The 17,345-nt window shown below is 53.8% G+C and overlaps 4 protein-coding genes across 4 annotated transcripts in view; 2 read left to right on the top strand and 2 right to left on the bottom strand.

Moving 5' to 3' along the window:
* On the top strand, positions 1-1,191 carry LOC149274108 (N-acetyllactosaminide beta-1,3-N-acetylglucosaminyltransferase 2-like). The gene has a single exon (XM_089505840.1). It carries the CDS (start codon positions 1-3, stop codon positions 1,189-1,191), a length of 1,191 nt encoding a protein of 396 aa, XP_089361966.1.
* A 1,591-nt stretch (positions 1,192-2,782) lies between these two features.
* Positions 2,783-6,580, bottom strand: LOC149274107 (2-oxoisovalerate dehydrogenase subunit alpha, mitochondrial-like). Its single transcript, XM_089505839.1, has 9 exons — positions 6,572-6,580; positions 5,353-5,529; positions 4,614-4,700; positions 4,309-4,417; positions 4,067-4,228; positions 3,736-3,942; positions 3,500-3,641; positions 3,133-3,304; positions 2,783-2,953 (listed from the first exon to the last, which is right to left on the bottom strand). Exons 1-9 carry the CDS (start codon positions 6,578-6,580, stop codon positions 2,783-2,785), a joined length of 1,236 nt encoding a protein of 411 aa, XP_089361965.1.
* Positions 6,581-6,961: 381 nt separating this feature from the next.
* LOC149274106 (exosome complex component RRP46-like) lies at positions 6,962-12,930 on the top strand. Its single transcript, XM_089505838.1, has 8 exons — positions 6,962-7,045; positions 8,796-9,077; positions 9,119-9,314; positions 10,326-10,439; positions 10,662-10,783; positions 11,095-11,235; positions 11,327-11,416; positions 12,838-12,930. Exons 1-8 carry the CDS (start codon positions 6,962-6,964, stop codon positions 12,928-12,930), a joined length of 1,122 nt encoding a protein of 373 aa, XP_089361964.1.
* A 3,791-nt stretch (positions 12,931-16,721) lies between these two features.
* Positions 16,722-17,345, bottom strand: part of LOC149274105 (transmembrane protein 91-like) — a 2,166-nt gene continuing 1,542 nt past the window's right edge. The window contains exons 2-3 of the mRNA XM_089505837.1: positions 17,202-17,345; positions 16,722-16,880 (exon numbers count right to left, since the gene is read on the bottom strand). Of these exons, the coding sequence (XP_089361963.1) occupies positions 16,722-16,880; positions 17,202-17,345 (303 nt within the window). The remainder of the gene's footprint in view (positions 16,881-17,201) is intronic.

Here is a 17,345-nt window from a genome sequence, read left to right as displayed (position 1 = left end):
ATGGTGGGATTCAGGAAGCTCACCGTCTCCACCTGCGCCCTTCTGGCGCTCGTCGCCCTCAAGATTTACATAGACATGACGTATACGTTTCCCTTCGACGCGGACCGGCAGCCTGCCGCCAGCCACTCGCCCGGGAACCTGGTGGCCGAGCTGGAAGCCATTCAAGGCCAAGACAACCGGTCGACGGCCAAACTCCACAGCCTGGCACAGAGACTGCGGAAGACGGTGGTCGAGTCGGACGCCCTTTGGAACCGCAAAGAGCTGCAGCTGTTGGACTCTAAGGGGTTAACGGCGTGGACTTGTAGTAGCGATAAGGACAGCATTAAAGACTTGGCTGCCTATCCGCATGCGCTGCAGCACTTTCTGCTGCACGGGGGGTGCAGGAACCACCCGACGCTCATCGACCAGCCCAGCAAATGTTCTCCCAACAAGACTTTTCTTCTCCTGGCCATCAAGTCCTCCCCGCAGAACTTCGCCCAGCGCCAGGCCGTGCGGAACAGCTGGGGGAGCGAGAGGGACTACGGCGGGCGTCCTGTGCGGCTCGTCTTTCTTCTGGGGGTCGCTCCGGGGCCGGACCTCTCGCCCCTTCTGTCGTACGAGAACGGCCGCTTCCACGACCTGCTGCAGTGGGACTTCATGGACACGTTCTTCAACCTGACAGTGAAAGACCAGATGTTCCTGGGGTGGGCGAGAGCACGGTGTCCGGGGGCCGCATACATCCTCAAAGGGGACGACGACGTCTTTGTACGGACCCCCGACGTAGTGCGCCAGTTGTCTTCCATGACCGGGCAGAAACCCCCCGCTCTGTATATGGGAGACGTGGTAATGGCCGCCAACCCCTACAGGGACCCCAGGAGCAAATACTACATCCCCCCGTCTTACTACGTGGGCTCGTACCCCCCGTACGCCGGCGGAGGGGGGTACGTCTTTTCCGGGATCCTTGTCCCGTGGCTGTATTTGGTGTCCCAGTTTGTGGCTCCTTTTCCGATTGACGACGTTTACGCAGGAATGTGCTTCATGGCCTTGGGGGTGAGGCCTGTCGGGAACCCGCGCTTTCGGACGTTCGAGACCCCGGGGGGGCGGGAAGTATTAAAGTGCCCCAAACAGAGACTGCTCCTGGTGCACCGGAAATCCCCGCAGGAGATCCTGAAGATGTGGGGGCAACTGACGGACAACGTGGCTCAATGCTGAGGGTGGGTGGGCGATGGGTCCGCTGACCTAATACCGCAAGCCTCTGCTATCCCTGCATGCTTCCCCCTCACCAGGCTGACGCCGGACCCCATTCTGCATACAGAGACCGCAACTACTGAGCATGCGCGTGCCGGCAGTGAAGGCACTTGGCTCGTTGATGCTCTAAGTGGCTTAAAAATGACCAAATTAACCCAGAAAGCCAAAGGACAAAATCGCAGCTTTTACCGAAAAGCAAATAACGTCCCCCCCCCAAAAAAACTGCTCCCCGCCGGCAGCACGAGCTCCACATCCGGCGCCTCCGAAACCTGCATTACGGAGCGCGATGAGGTAAATGTTAACAGACTCGGCTGGCCGCTGGAGCACCGGAAGCCTCCGTTACACCTGACCCCTCGTCCCCCCCGTCCACACGACCCCGTTATGCTGTAACGCGAAAGCAGTTGTGTAGAATGATGTAATTGGTGGGATTGCGAATATATAATGGAATTTTCTTTCGGCGTGGAGATGTTTCTGTAACTTTCGCTAAATTATCTGACACGACCAGGTTTAGCTTATAGGCCGGTTCAAAGACGGCCCAGATACAGGGGCACAGACTGACGAACGTCAAAGAATTGTGGCCCTTTTACCTCCCAGGAACCCGGAGTACCAGGAGCGGTAAATTCATCCCTAAAATAAAACGTGTGAGGGGGAAAAAATGACTACCATAAAGTTTGTCAAAGGGTGGTGCATGGAAAGGGTTAAAGTACCAGCATTTGAAATACCCCGGAGTGTGTAGTTGGTTTGATGGGGTAAATTGCATTGGCCGCCTTCAAAGATGTCCCAAATAGCACATGGGGGCAAAATGCCCAGATTCTTTTAAAAAAAGGGTTTTAAAATAGAAAATACAACTACAAAAAAAACCGTAAAAATATAAAAACACTGAGTATTTGTAAATCAGAAAATAATTTTTTCCTACATTTTTCTCCATATTTTATATTTTCTGGTAAATAATCAGTAATGTTATCTAAAGAAAGCCCTTCTTGTCCTGAAACCCAAACGCAGCGCAGAAATGGTTAAACAGTCTCAGTCACGAAGGATACAAAAAGGTGTTCTTAAGGGGTTAAAGGCCGAAGGCATCTCTGTGTGTTTGCAGTAAACATGCGCAGAGCCGGTCCTGGAACGTTATTAGAGCCGAGGGCTTCACAATCTGAGCGTGCCGCAGCCCCGACTAATAAAAGCACAAGAATTGTATTTATTAACATTTATTTCATGTTCCTTCACCAAAAAGCGCGTTAATGCAGGACCGGAGTCCCTCCCCCAGGTTTCCTGTCACCCGGTGCGTAGGGCAGGTCCGGTCCCTGGGATCCGGCACCTGGGGCATTAACTGCTACAATCTACATGTAATGTGCGGCCGCTCCGACAAACAACAAAATCTGCTCCTCCTGATCCAAAATCCATCAATTTGATGTTCAAAATCCAAAATAATTAAATTGATTTAAGGGTTAAAGACTGCTTCGTGGGGCCGCGCGGCGCTGGGGGGCCGCACACTGAGCCTGTAACAGGGAGATCCGTGGAGCGGGGCGTCCGTCTGTCCCGTCGTTGCCCCTGTTGGGGGTTACTTCTCGTAGCTGTCCAGCGGGTAATGTTCCCCGTAGACTTTCAGGTGTTTCCGCAGCGACTCCTCCTGCTTCCTGAGCAGCAGCGGTGTCTCCGAGTAAACGTCCGAGAACATGTGCGCCACCCTGGGCTTATTCTTCCGTTCGGCCTCTTCAAAAGCCTCCATGACCTGAGAGGAGAGAGTGAGAGAGAGTGAGAGAGAGAAAGAGAGAGGTGTCTCATTCCCAACATACATGCGCCGCCTCACACTAGACCACCACGCGGCAGAGCAGCCTCACACTGCCACACCACGCGGCAGAGCAGCCTCACACTACGACACCGCCACACACAGCACAGACTTCTGCTTACCATCTTGCGGGACTTCTTCCTCCAGATTTTCTCCTGCTCCTCGTCCCACCAGCCCTGGTGCAGCATGTAGTGCCGCAGCCGGGAGATGGGGTGGTCCTGCTTGTCCCAGTAATTGACCTCATCGACGGAGCGGTAGGCAGAGCTGTCGTCGCTCGTACTGTGGTGTCCGATCCTATGAAGGTTACAGAACCCCAAAAAAAATACAGCATGAGGATTCCCATCACCCTCAGCCAGAGGATGAGCATTATCAGACGGCTTCCTGGCTGAGGGTTATGATTCCTCCCCTGTTCATTGTAGTAATTATATTGCCGCTACAGAATCCGGGTCTGAGTAACATCTCCTGGCCGGAGGTAGAGCGTCCACTCACCTGTAGGTCATGGCCTCAATGAGAAACGGCTGATTCTCCGCCACCGCTCTGCGCCGCGCTTCCTTCGTGGCGTTATATACAGCGAAAACGTCGTTACCGTCCACCCTGATAGACATGATGCCATAACCGGGGCCACGGGCAGCTAAACGCGCAGGAGACACGCAGGAGGGTTACTGCAAACCGGCACTTTAAACATGTCGCTGTCATTAGTACCCGGTGGCCCTAGGAGTACTCACCGATGCCGTCCCCGCGGTATTGCTCAGACGTGGGCGTAGAGATGGCGTAACCGTTGTTTCTGCAGAAGAAGATGATTGGACACTCGAGGGTGGCAGAGAAGTTGAAGGCCGCGTGGGCATCGCCCTCACTGGCTGCTCCCTCCCCAAAATAACAGATGACGGCGCGGTCCGCGGTCCCTCGCTTGAAGGCATAGGCGGCTCCCACGGCTGGAAAGACACAGGACGTCAACCAATTAAATGCCGCAGGTAAAGAGGGCGGGGGCACACACTCCTCCCATTGGGCTGCCACACACCTGCTCACTCACAATGGCATTCAGGAGTGGGGACTCACCTTGTGGAATCTGAGTTGCCAGGGGGGACGAGATGGTTACGAAGTTCAGATCTTTGCTGCCGTAATGTACCGGCATTTGCCGCCCTTTGCCGGGGTCGTGCGCGTTGCCGTAGCATTGCGCCATGAACAAGTCCAGGGGGTAACCCCGGTACATCAGGACTCCTGGGAAACAACGGGACACATTGTCAGTACAGCGTCCCGGATCCTCTTAAAATCAAAGAGCGTGGATAGGAAACACTCACCCGCTTCCCTGTACTGTCCAAACACCATGTCAGAATCATCGAGGGCGGCCGCGCTGCCCACGTGGGTCCCCTCCTCGCCGTAGTTAGTCATATAGAAGGATATTCTGCCCTGGACAGGAACATGGCGTTTACAACCAAAGCTACCAGCAGTCTCCCCTCCCACTGCCGGGCGACACAGAGTCAGCCCCTCCCACCACAGGGAAACAGACAGAAGGGAGATATGGGACAGAGTCAGCCCCTCCCACCGCCAGGTGCCAGTGGGGAAGCCCCTCCCACCACCGGGCACCAGCGTGGAGGCCCCTCACCTGTCTCTGGGACTCGTACAGGATCCGGTCCATGGTGTTCAGCAGGGTCATCGTCTGGTAGAACTTCAGGACCTTCTCTTTCGGGATCTGGGGGGAGAAACGATTCGGCTCCTCGTTCAGCTTCCGGGGCCAATGATTCGAGGGACACTCCAGCTCTATTAACCACTCGTGCACACCACAGCTGAGCGGCCCCTTTACACTTACATGTGGCCCCTGCTGCAAATCCATGGGGGAATTCTGCAGAATCCCCCCCATAATCATTTGCCCCCCCAACCCCCCCCCGACTGTTTGCCACGCTGGAGCATCCCGTTAAACTGATTAAACGGCTCAAGAATCGATTCATTCGAGTTTTTGTATCAAAAGGGATACTAAAGTGCCTAGTCTTATCACCATAGCAACCAAGTAAATGTCCCTGCGGACTGCACCATTCCATTGGTTGCTATGGTCATAAGGCCACTTTTCAAACCTACACCAGAATCACTTTTTATGCACCCCCCTCAGGTGTTAAGCTTGTGGCCCCCTACAATCTGGCGATCATCCACTATGCCTGCCGAAGAGGGTGGGGCCTCAAGACCCAATCACCATACAAGGGAAAGAGTGGGTGGGGCCTGGATGCAGTATGGGCGGATCTACGTGCAGAGCACACAGTTTAGTAATACGGCTGCGGGCTCTCGGGGGGCCGGACGGTTTATTCCACCCTCTCTCTGTGCTCCCCACCGTCCAGTGTTTGGGGTCTTACCTTGGGGTCTTCGCTGGGGTTCATTATCTGCCCCTGTCTGTCCATCACCCTGTAGATGGGGATCCCGGAGATGACGTTGGGCTGGATGAACTCCAGAGACTCCACAAACTCGGCCGACGCTCCCGGGAACTGCGGCTTCTCCTCCAGGGAGCTGAACTGACTCTGCGGGCGGGCGAGCTGCCGGGGGGGGGCAAACAGGCGGTCAGGGGTCACGCGCTGCCATGTTACCCCGGAAACTGCACCGGTGGTACGTCTGTAAGGGCAGTGTGTGTGTGTGTTTATAGGCAGTCGTGTGTATGTGTGTAAGGGCAGTGTATGTGTGTGTGTAAAGGCAGTGTGTGTGTGTAAAGGCAGTGTTTGTGTATGTGTAAGGGCAGTGTATGTGTGTGTGTATGTTTATGGGCAGTCGTGTGTAAGGGCAGTGTATGTGTATGTTTATGGGCAGTCGATGTGTATATGTGTGTGTGTGTAAGGGCAGTGTATGTGTGTGTGTATATATGTGTGTGTGTAAGGGCAGTGTATGTGTGTGTGTATGTGTGTATATGTGTGTGTGTAAGGGCAGTGTATGTGTATGTGTGTGTTTATGGGCAGTCGTGTGTAAGGGCAGTGTATGTGTATGTGTAAAGGCAGTGTATGTGTGTGTGTAAAGGCAGTGTGTGTGTGTAAAGGCAGTGTTTGTGTATGTGTAAGGGCAGTGTATGTGTATGTGTGTATATGTGTGTGTAAGGGCAGTGTATGTGTGTGTGTGTAAAGGCAGTGTATGTGTGTGTGTAAAGGCAGTGTGTGTGTGTAAAGGCAGTGTTTGTGTATGTGTAAGGGCAGTGTATGTGTATGTGTGTATATGTGTGTGTAAGGGCAGTGTATGTGTGTGTGTGTAAAGGCAGTGTATGTGTATATGCGTGTTTATGGGTAGCGTAAATAAAATAAACTGTAAAAAAAAATATATAGGTGGGGGGGCACAATTTTCCATTCTTGCCTCGAGCACAAAATGAGCTGGCTACGGCTCTGGGTCTGTATGTTCGCGTGTTCTCTGTATGCGATGTTTGTTCTGCTGCCGTTTATTATACAGAAGAAAAGATCACGAGTTCCTCGAGACGCCAGACACGGATATATCGCCACATTAGCTTTCAGGACCTCAGAGGTCTCTCCTTTACATGACAATGAAAATCTCTAACACGCCGGCAGATCCGGCCCCCGGCTAGTCTGTAAAGACACAAACCTTAATCATTCGTTGGTCTCGTCTTTGATTCAGGAGCCGTATGTCTACCCTATGCATGTTTAACACCCTCACTGTATTACCCTCTACCACTTCTGCTGGGCGGCTGTACCACTTATCTACTACCCTCCCAGTAAAGTTAAACTCCCTTCCGTCACATATAACCGTCTTGCTTCTGTTGTATATACAAAATATATCAGTCGCCTTAAGTGCATAAATGCAGGAGTTAAATAAACGGCATCATGATAGGCACACTGGGGGGGCACACAGAGGCCGGGGGTCCCTTTAGGCCCAGGGGCCCCGGATGGATGATTCTAACATTCCTTGTTATTGTCTTGCAGAGGGCTGCAGTCAGTCCATGTAACATGACTCCATGTGTTACATGCACACGGCATGCTCTGTGTTACTGCCCCGCCTCACATGTGGGCCAATCACAAGCCAGCCCTGCAGGCGAGCCTCTCCGAGATCTTCCTACACGTCGGACCGGGAAAATCATACAAAGCAGCAATGTCACCTCTCGCCAACACGTGACAGCCAGATACTGCGACACGGCAGGCTTACAGTCAATTAGACGTCCTTATTCCCTGAGGAATGTACTGCTTTTACGACTTTACTGAGAGGGTGGTGGATAAGTGGAACAGTCTTCCAGTAGAAGTGGTAGAGGGTAATACAGTGAGGATATTAAACATGCATGGGATAGACATACGGCTCCTGAATTTAAGACGAGACCAACGACGGATTAAGGTTTCACGCTTTACAGACTAGACGGGGGCCGCCGGGGGCCGATCTGCCAGCAGGTTCTGTGCTATTTTCATCTGAAGGAGAGACCGCTGAGGACGCTGCATGTTTTCCAATAATAAAAGTTATCTTCAACTAAAGACATTCAGATAAATATCGTTTCCCTTATTATGTGTTTTTATGATAAATTAACCCTTCAGCCCTCGTAGAAATCACATCAGTCCGGCAGAGCGCTGCGCTTAGTCGGTTGGGGCCGTTTCTGGCATCTCGAGGAACTCGTGATCTTTTCTTCTGTACAATAAACGGTAGCAGAACAAACATCACATACAGACAACACATGAACATACAGACCCCCCCTCCCGTATAGCGCAGCCATATTCCCCCCCCCGTATAGCGCAGCCATATTCCCCCCCCCCGTATAGCGCAGCCATATACAACCCCCCGTATAGCGCAGCCATATACAACCCCCCGTATAGCGCAGCCATATACAACCCCCCGTATAGCGCAGCCATATACAACCCCCCCCGTATAGCGCAGCCATATACACCCCCCCGTATAGCGCAGCCATATACACCCCCCCGTATACCGCAGCCATATACAACCCCCCCGTATACCGCAGCCATATACAACCCCCCCCGTATACCGCAGCCACATACAACCCCCCCGTATACCGCAGCCATATACAACCCCCCCGTATACCGCAGCCATATACAACCCCCCCCGTATACCGCAGCCATATACAACCCCCCCGTATACCGCAGCCATATACAACCCCCCCGTATACCGCAGCCATATACAACCCCCCCGTATACCGCAGCCATATACAACCCCCCCGTATACCGCAGCCATATACAACCCCCCCGTATACCGCAGCCATATACAACCCCCCCGTATACCGCAGCCATATACAACCCCCCCGTATACCGCAGCCATTTACAACCCCCCGTATACCGCAGCCATATACACCACCCCCGTACACTGCATATAACCCATTGTACAGCGATAAGGAATTTAATGGCGCTATATACAACAAATAATAGTAATCTATATACTCCGGCTCTGTGTATCGGGGCAGTATGTTAGCACAGGTGGGCCCCCAGCTGTCCATGTCCTGGGGCTCCTCTCATTCACCAGACTACCCAATACGACAGGGCCCCTGTCACTGTCCTGACCCCCAACTCCCCATATCCCAGGGGCCCCTGTCCTGACCCCCAACTCCCCATATCCCAGGGGCCCCTGTCCTGACCCCCAACTCCCCATATCCCAGGGGCCCCTGTCCTGACCCCCAACTCCCCATATCCCAGGGGCCCCTGTCCTGACCCCCAACTCCCCATATCCCAGGGGCCCCTGTCCTGACCCCCAACTCCCCATATCCCAGGGGCCCCTGTCCTGACCCCCAACTCCCCATATCCCAGGGGCCCCTGTCCTGACCCCCAACTCCCCATATCCCAGGGGTCACTGTCCTGACCCCCAACTCCCCATATCCCAGGGGCCTGTCACTGTCCTGACCCCCTCCCTAAATACCTCAGGTGCCCCTGACACTGAGCTGGCCTCCAGGTCACCAGACCCCAGTAAGCTCTGTTACTCACCTGGTCCCCCCAATGCCCCAGGAGCCCCTGACACTCACCTGGCCCCCAGCTCTCCAGGCCCCCGCTCCCCGGACCCGCAGCAGCGCTCTCAATGCCGCCATCTTTCTCCAGACTGCCCCGGACCCGCCTGTCTGTCTGTCATTAAGGACCCCGTCTGCCGGGGCATTGTCCCCTCAGGCCCGGTATATTCCGTCATAAGCAGCCTCCCTCCTTCCCCTCACAGTGTCCGGGCCCCTGGCCCCCTTCCAATATTTTTGCGCAGGCAGCGAAAAGGGCAGTTCTGTCCGTGGTCCCCGGAAGCGGAAGTTCCCCGCACGCCGGGGAGAGGAGGATGGAGTCGGCAGAGCCCGCGCTGAGAGAGATCGGCTGTGAGCAGAGCTTACTGAGCCGGCCTGATGGGTCTGCCACCTTCCTGCAGGGTAAATAACCGCCATGGGGCAAAACAGTAACTGGGTATATATATCACACATGGGTCTGCCACCTTCCTGCAGGGTAAATACCCACCATGGGGCAAAACAGTAACTGGGTATATATATCACACATGGGTCTGCCACCTTCCTGCAGGGTAAATACCCACCATGGGGCAAAACAGTAACTGGGTATATATATCACACATGGGTCAAAACAATAACTGGGTATATATAATATATCAAACATGGGTCTGCCACCTTCCTGCAGGGTAAATACCCGTCATGGGGCAAAGCAGTAACTGGGTATATATATCGCACGTGGGTCAAAACAGTAACTGGGTATATATATATATATATATATATATATATATATATATCTATCACACATGGGTCTGCCAGCTTCCCCCGGGGTAAATAGCCACCTTGGGGCAGAATAACCAGGCAAATATCACACAAAGTTCTCCTATGTTCCTGCGGAGTAAAATAACACCAGGGTGCATATCACAGGTGGGTCTGCTACCCCAGCAGGGTAAATAACTGCCCCTGGCTCACAATAATAACTGGGTCTGTATCACACATTCCTGCCGGGTAAATACCCCTTTTGTGTGAAATTATAATTGGGTTTCCTGCAGGGTATATACTAAATACCCACCCTGGGGCAAAAAGATAACCAGGTGAATATCGCAAATGGGTCTGCCCCTGGGTGGCGGCATCGGCTGTGTTTTGCAGGACACCTGTTTCCCGGGGCAGGTAAAGCGTACAGTATCTGGAAGGGAACCGGTTACTCGGTTATACCCCTGCAGGGGGCAGCACTTTACCTGCTGCTCGGCACAGTGTAGAAATGATGTGTCCTGGGGTATAAAGCACGTGTGGTCGTTAGAGGGAAAGGAGAGAAGAGAGACCAGAGGAGAGAGAAGAGATAGAGGGAAAGGAGAGAAGAGGGGGCTTTTTAAATGTGGAAACCGTCTGCTTTCACTCCTCTGCGCTCTCGGATTCACGCGGCGCTCTCTTCTCTCGCAGGGGACACGTCGGTCCTGGCGGGGGTTTATGGTCCGGCGGAGATTAAAGTAAGCAGAGAGCTGCACGACAAATCCACCATCGAGGTCATCCTCAGACCCAAGGTGGGGTTACCAGGTGAGTGGGGGGGGCATTGTGTTTGGTAAAGGGGTTGGAGGTAGCATGTCTGCCAAGCGCCCCGTTTAGTTTGGCAGTCCCTAAATCCCTGTGCCTCTCAGTTCTCCCCAATACCCCTCTTCTTGGAGCTCAGAATGTTTGCAGGGTATCAGAGGGTTGTAAATGTCGGGCTCCATTGATTTATTTAACCGTCCCGCTGACGCCGTTTTCTTTGCCCCTCAGCCGTACAGGAGAGGAGTCGGGAGCAGCTGATCCGGGAGACGTGCGAGTCGGTTATTATGGGATGTCTGCACCCCAGAACCTCCATCACTGCCGTGCTTCAGATCATTCACGACGCTGGATCCGTATCCTTAGCTGTCAGAGCCCTGTCATCCCACCAACGGCCACTAGATGGCAGCAGGGGAGCAGTTATCCGGCACCGTTCCCTCCGCTCCCTCTGCAGATGCCCCGGCCAGCCTGGTGTATGGTATCTACCCCGCTGCCCCAGCAGCCTGCCCCCTCTGCCCCTGTTCACTTGCTGCTGTTTCATTCTTTGCCCCCAGATTTTCCCTGCCCCCTCCTTTGTTGCATTTCATTTTTTGCCCCAGACCCCCTCTCTGCCGTTGTTCCCCATTGTAGTATCCTCTTCTCCACCAATTACCCTTAACCCCCCCAGCTCCTGGCCTGCTGCCTGAACGCTGCCTGCATGGGGCTGATGGATGCCGGGCTCCCCATGCGCGCTCTGTTCTGCGGGGTCACTTGTGCGCTCGATGCCGACGGCCAAATAACGCTGGATCCCAACACCAAGCAACAGAAGGTTAGTCCATGATCAGGCGAAAGTGTAATGGATGCGTGGAGCAGCCGCTCAGAAGAAGTGGTAACAGAATTATAATGTTTATTATTAACAGGAGAGCCGGGCAGTTCTGACTTTTGCTATAGAGAGTTTGGAAAAGAAAGTGTTAACCGTCTCCTCGACCGGGGCATATTCTGCTGCCGAGGTAAGAGAACCCCTCGCCGCTTTATCTATACATTATACAGGGGGCCGGTCACTGATTTATCTATACATTATACAGGGGCCGGTCACTGATTTATCTATACATTATACAGGGGGCCGGTCACTGATTTATCTATACATTATACAGGGGGCCGGTCACTGATTTATCTATACAGGGGGCCGGTCACTGATTTATCTATACATTATACAGGGGGCCGGTCACTGATTTATCTATACATTATACAGGGGCCGGTCACTGATTTATTTATACATACATTATGCGCAGTAATGTCGGGGAGATGGTGTACCTCTAGGACCGTGTGGGTTCTGACACATTGCGGCCCTCGCGGACGGCTCCGCTCAGAGCTGCCGGGATTCAGCCAAATGCCTTTTAATTAATTAAGGAAAAAATTCAATCGAATGAATGCGGATTGGCTGCCGGGAGATTTAACCCCTCGTTGCCGGACAGGCGGCGCCATCAAATTCCGTAGCGCCGTATAATGGGTACATACATTAACCCTTTGTGTTGTGGACTTATTTTAACCCTTTTTCGGCTGAAGGGTACCGGTGTGAATTAACCCCTTCTGTGATCGGCCCCCAAACCTTAATCAGTCGTTGGTCTCGTCTTATATTCAGGAGCCGTATGTCTATCCCATGCATGTTTAATATCCTCACTGTATTACCCTCTACCGCTTCTGCTGGGAGGCTGCTCCACTTATCTACCACCCTCTCAGTAAAGTAAAACCTCCTTCCATTCAGTCTAAAAATGAGCCCCTGATCACCATTGATTTTCAGCTGAGCCGACTCCCTGCCTCGTTTCGGGGACAGCCTGGCAAGGGTATCAGCTGAAGGCCGTCATCGTGTCTGTCTGTCACCAGATGGAGACTCCCGTGACCTCCTGCTATTCCTTCACTTTATTCCCCGTGTCAGACTGTCCTCCTGCTCTGACGTTTGGGGCTGAATACTAAGTGGGATTCTCAGCCGGCAGGGAGGGTCCGTAAATACCCCGGCAGCCGCGCGGACCGTGCTAATCATTCTCAGCCGCTGAATACAGAGTCCGTGCCCCAGATCTCGCTTCTGTCTGTCGCCCCGCAGTGGGGTATCCGTGCTGCCTCTGTGTTTATCGGGGGGTTCCTGGTTGTTGCCCCTCGTGCGAGGCGGCCTCGCTTCTCACGCGCTCTCTCTGCAGTGTGATTATTAATTGCCCCCGAGGCAGATTGAGGGGGAGACGGTTTAATAAACCGATGTTTAGAGAATCATTTAAATTGAACAAATAGCTCCGGCTCCCTGTGGCCCTTCGTAAAGACAGCGTGGGGGGGAGTGGAGCCGGGGGCTTTCTCTCCCTGCTCATTAGGCTCTGCTCTCTCTCCCTGCTCATTAGGCTCTGCTCTCTCCTGCTCACCGTGTCTCTCCCTCTCTCTCCAGTTCCAGCAGAGCATCGCGGCCGCTCAGATCGCAGCCCAGAAAATCTTCCGCTTCTACAGAGACTCCGTCAGGAGGAGATACTCCAAGTCCTGAGGGGACGTCCCAAAGCCCCTGTACCCCCCCTGCCCTCCGGTACCCCCCCCTCTCTCTGCCCTCCTCTACACCCCCCCTCTCTCTGCCCTCCTGTACACCCTCCTTCTCTCTGCCCTCCTCTACCCCCCCTCTCTCTGCCCTCCTCTACACCCCCCCTCTCTCTGCCCTCCTCTACACCCCCCCTCTCTTTGCCCTCCTCTACACCCCCCCTCTCTCTGCCCTCCTCTACACCCCCCCCCCTCTGCCCTCTTGTATTTTTTGTAAGTAGATGGCGGATATTTCTGGGATGTTTTTTGTCGTTATTGTATTTTTTACATAATTAAGGCTATTTGGGTTTCTCATTATTGTTCCATTTGCATCCACACCCTCAGGTAGTTGTAACATACATCCATTTCCCAGCTGAGGCTCATGTTGCCATTACAATTATAGAAATGAAAAACATGAATGGGATTTGGCGTTTTATTTGGCGTCAAGCGGCTCGGATGATGTCGCCGGCGGCTCGTATTATGTCACCGGCGGCGTGGATGATGTCACCGGCGGAGCCCCGCCTCCGTTAATGCAGTCGCCGCATGTCGTCGGACTGTCTGCACCTAAATGACGCCGCGTCCCCCATTAATCCCGCCGGTAACCTTGTGCAGGCGCCGCGTCCTTCTGGGCAGATGAATCACTGCCGGTCGGCAGAGTATTCGGGCGTTAACCCTCCGGTGCCCGGCCTTCTGCACCTCAATGTGTGTAAATAATTCCAATTTTAATATTATTGCAGAGTTTTACTGGCCCCTATTATATCTGCGCCACGGCGTCTGCAGGCGATATATAAGTAAATGCACCCACCGCTGTTTTGCTCTGCGCTGTTCTTGTCCTGACCCAGATCTGTCTGTAACTTCCTCCTCCTCTTACTGCCCCCTCTCTGCTCTCCCGGCCGCTCTCCCATCCGCCGACCCCCCCCCCCCCCCCCCGCCTCTCCCCGCCTCGCTGACACTTCGTCCTGTCAGGGGAATATAATCATCGCACTCTTTATTTCTTAATTGCCTCTCTTGTGCTGCGCTGGCGGGGTGGGGGTTCAGGGCTCTTTGCCCCGCCGCGGGGTATAACACATTGCCGGATGACACGTATTGTACATCTCTGCGGAATATGGTGGCGCTATAGCAATATCAACTATATGACACTGCTGTGTAAATCAGGCGCTGGAAGACAGCTCCGCGTACCTACTACTGCAGTGCCCCAGTGTGACTGATTAATGCTTGTCTCGGGGTATCTGCCTCCTGGTGTCCCCAGTCACCTTTATTGCTGTTCGGTTCCAGTCAGAATATTACCAATTCACCTCCCGGGGGTAACTTTCTGGGGTTCGGGGGGGGGGGCAGGGGGGTGACATCGGGGGGAGGGGCAGGTGACACCGGTCGGTATTTACTGTCCTAATCCAGGTAAATCTCATCCAGTAATCAGGGATTATCTGCAGTTTGTTAATTAGAACTAAGGGCAGGGGGGGGCAGGGGCAGGAGGGTCATCTCATACAGACTTCTGCCCCGGCGTCGGGCGTTTAACATCTTGCGGTTTTTATGCAGCGAAACCCGAGGGGGGGGGTATGGGGGGAGGAGACGGGGTAATTGGGGTAGGGTTAGCCGTTTAGTGAATAATCCCCAGAGCGCGGCTGTCGGGTTTTATCTCTCTGACACCCGTCTGGATTTTTGCCGTTTTGCCCCGCAGCCGGATCCGTTTCGAGATTCTTCCTTCATTGGATGTGAAGCAGTTTGACCCCCGGATCGCAGACATTAGCTGCCCCGCGCTGCGACCCCCGGGGAGATGGTGGAATATTCCGTGCGTCTAAACCCCGCGCGGTTTATTGAAATCATTTCTGCTGAAATCTGTGTGAATTCCTCTTTTTCTCCCCGTTTCTAGCCTCGCAGGATTTGGGTTTACTCACCGCTATACGGTCACACGGGGGCCGCGTGCGGCCCCTTTACATCCGCTATACGATCTGCCCCTCCCCCGACGTTTTCCGCGCCCGCGGGCTGCAGCTCTGGAGCTGCTGCTTCTAAGAGTACTTATTTGTTAAAAAAAAATCGAAATCATTATTACAATTTAATCAACAAAAAATAATTAGAATTAATTCAACAGAAAGGAATCCGGTATAATTATTAAATAACAAAAATAAACAATTATAATTTAACAAAAATCTAATAATTATTCAACAAAGAATAATGAATTAATAGAACTAAAATAATCCAATGGAATTGTTTGTTTTTTGGGTTAAACGCTCGTTTCGCTCGCCGATGTTTGCATGCAGAGGATGCGCCGGCGGTAAATGTTATGATCCGTCCGTCACCATAATTACACAAAACGCTAAAAACTCCACCTGCGGGGATTATCAGTCTCGCGATTAACTCCTCTGCCTGGCGTCTGATCCGGTGCAGTAACGGAAAGTACCTCGGGCACCGGGCGGGCGCTGCGGACTACCACCGCGTGAACGGAAAATTCACTTATTTTACGAATAAAACCGAAGATTTTAACTTTTATCCTCAATTTACAGAAACCCAGAGCCCCCCGGCCCTCGCCTCGTCTCAGATTCAGGGGCCGTATGTCTATCCCGTGCATGTTTAATCCCCTCACTGTATTACCCTCTACCACCTCTGCTGGGAGGCTGTTCCACTTACCTACCACCCTCTCAGTAAAGTAAAACTCTAGCGTTGGATTCGGGTTTTACCCCATCTTGAAAGTACCCCAGAGGAAGTGCCTCCTGCCCCCGGGGGGCGTTTAAGAAACTGACAGAATTTATTTGCGCACAGTAGGTGCCAAGACACCTGATTCTTTGGCAGTAAGCCTTACCCAGGAAATATCAGGTACTCCTGTAACCCCCCGCCCCCCCCTGAGGCCGGCTGTGGGGGTATATATTGCTGACACCAACCCCATCAGCAAAGAGTTCAATGCGCAGACTCTGGAACCTGTCCTGTGGTTTGATTCCGGCACTGAGGAGGCGTTGTGTGGCCCCCATGCCCTCGGGGGGCCCGAATTCAGCCGCCATTTCTTTCCTGCCGGTAAATCAGTGAACCTTTACAGAATCTCCGCTGCTGTGGAACCCAAGGGGGGCGGGTTCTAGATCCGGGTTCATGGGGGCAGGGTTCTAGGTCCGGGTTCTAGACAAGTAAAATAGTCTGGGTTGGATGAGGTCCTTTGCCCCCCCCCCTGCCGGTGATTTAATGCCCCCCCCAGTCAGTCTGGCCCCTGGTGATTTAATACCCCCCCCCAGTCGGTCTGGCCCCTGGTGATTTAATACCCCCCCCAGTCGGTCTGGCCCCTGGTGATTTAATACCCCCCCCAGTCGGTCTGGCCCCTGGTGATTTAATACCCCCCCCAGTCGGTCTGGCCCCTGGTGATTTAATACCCCCCCAGTCTGTCTGGCCCCTGGTGATTTAATGCCCCCCCCACAGTCGGTCTGGCCCCTGGTGATTTAATGCCCCCCCCAGTCGGTCTGGCCCCTGGTGATTTAATACCCCCCCCAGTCTGTCTGGCCCCTGGTGATTTAATGCCCCCCCCACAGTCGGTCTGGCCCCTGGTGATTTAATGCCCCCCCCAGTCGGTCTGGCCCCCGGTGATTTAATGCCCCCCCAGTCAGTCTGGCCCCCGGTGATTTAATGCCCCCCCAGTCAGTCTGGCCCCTGGTGATTTAATGCCCCCCAGTCAGTCTGGCCCCTGGTGATTTAATGCCCCCCCAGTCAGTCTGGCCCCTGGTGATTTATTTGCCCCCTCAGTGTTAATGTGCAGCCCGGGTGGCACGGCAGGCAGGGCTCGGCAAGTTAGGTGGGGGCTCTGTTGGACAGGTAGGAGATGAGGGCCACCACGGCCCCGATGTAGGTGCAGATCCCCAGGAAGATGGAGAGGACGGCCAGCAGGAAGGTCTGTCTAGAAGCCACACTTGCCCCGTGGTAGTCGCCTTGAGCCGAGGCTTTGTTTGTCTGCGGGGGGTAAGAGCGGGAACAACGTGAGTGACGGGGGGGTATCCCACTGGACCCTGTATTACCCCAACTCTCCTACCCCCTGACCGGGGGCAACAACTCTACTATTCATACCCCAGCCCCTCCCCCACTCCCTATTCATACCCAGCCCCTCCCCCACTCCCTATTAATACCCCATACTTCCTACCCCTTATCCCAAACCCCAGATCTCTTTCATGCGCGGTACAGCGCACCGGGAGAGATTCCGCCATAAAGCGAGGCTGTCCTGTGATTGGCGTTCGCTATCTGCCCCCCGCCGGGGCAGATCCCGGCTCCTCTCACCTTCTGAGACAGGAAGAAAGCGGCGATGCCCAGGGGCCAGAAGCAGCACAGCATGGAGAAGACGGCCAGGCCCAGGTAGTCCTGGGGCAGTAAGAGGGAGAAGTGGCTCTCGCTGTCCGTGTCGCTGTCGCTCGTGGATCCGTT

The sequence above is a fragment of the Sceloporus occidentalis genome, unplaced genomic scaffold (genome assembly GCF_023333645.1).
Source record: "Sceloporus occidentalis isolate IW3139 unplaced genomic scaffold, rSceOcc1.0.p SCAF_347, whole genome shotgun sequence".
NCBI lineage: Eukaryota > Metazoa > Chordata > Lepidosauria > Squamata > Phrynosomatidae > Sceloporus > Sceloporus occidentalis.
This window is presented reverse-complemented; position numbering and strand designations above follow the sequence as displayed.

Bases quoted from the DNA above. Each gene is read 5' to 3' on its own strand.
- LOC149274108 (XM_089505840.1), top strand. From the start codon at position 1: ATGGTGGGATTCAGGAAGCTCACCGTCTCCACCTGCGCCCTTCTGGCG.
- LOC149274107 (XM_089505839.1), bottom strand. The intron at 3,642-3,735 runs GTGAGTACTCCT...CTGCGCGTTTAG, and splicing joins ATACCGCGGGGACGGCATCG to CTGCCCGTGGCCCCGGTTAT. The intron at 3,305-3,499 runs GTGAGTGGACGC...TAACCTTCATAG, and splicing joins ATTGAGGCCATGACCTACAG to GATCGGACACCACAGTACGA.
- LOC149274106 (XM_089505838.1), top strand. From the start codon at position 6,962: ATGCTCTGTGTTACTGCCCCGCCTCACATGTGGGCCAATCACAAGCCA. The intron at 10,784-11,094 runs GTATCCTTAGCT...TAACCCCCCCAG, and splicing joins TCATTCACGACGCTGGATCC to CTCCTGGCCTGCTGCCTGAA. The intron at 11,417-12,837 runs GTAAGAGAACCC...CTCTCTCTCCAG, and splicing joins GGGCATATTCTGCTGCCGAG to TTCCAGCAGAGCATCGCGGC.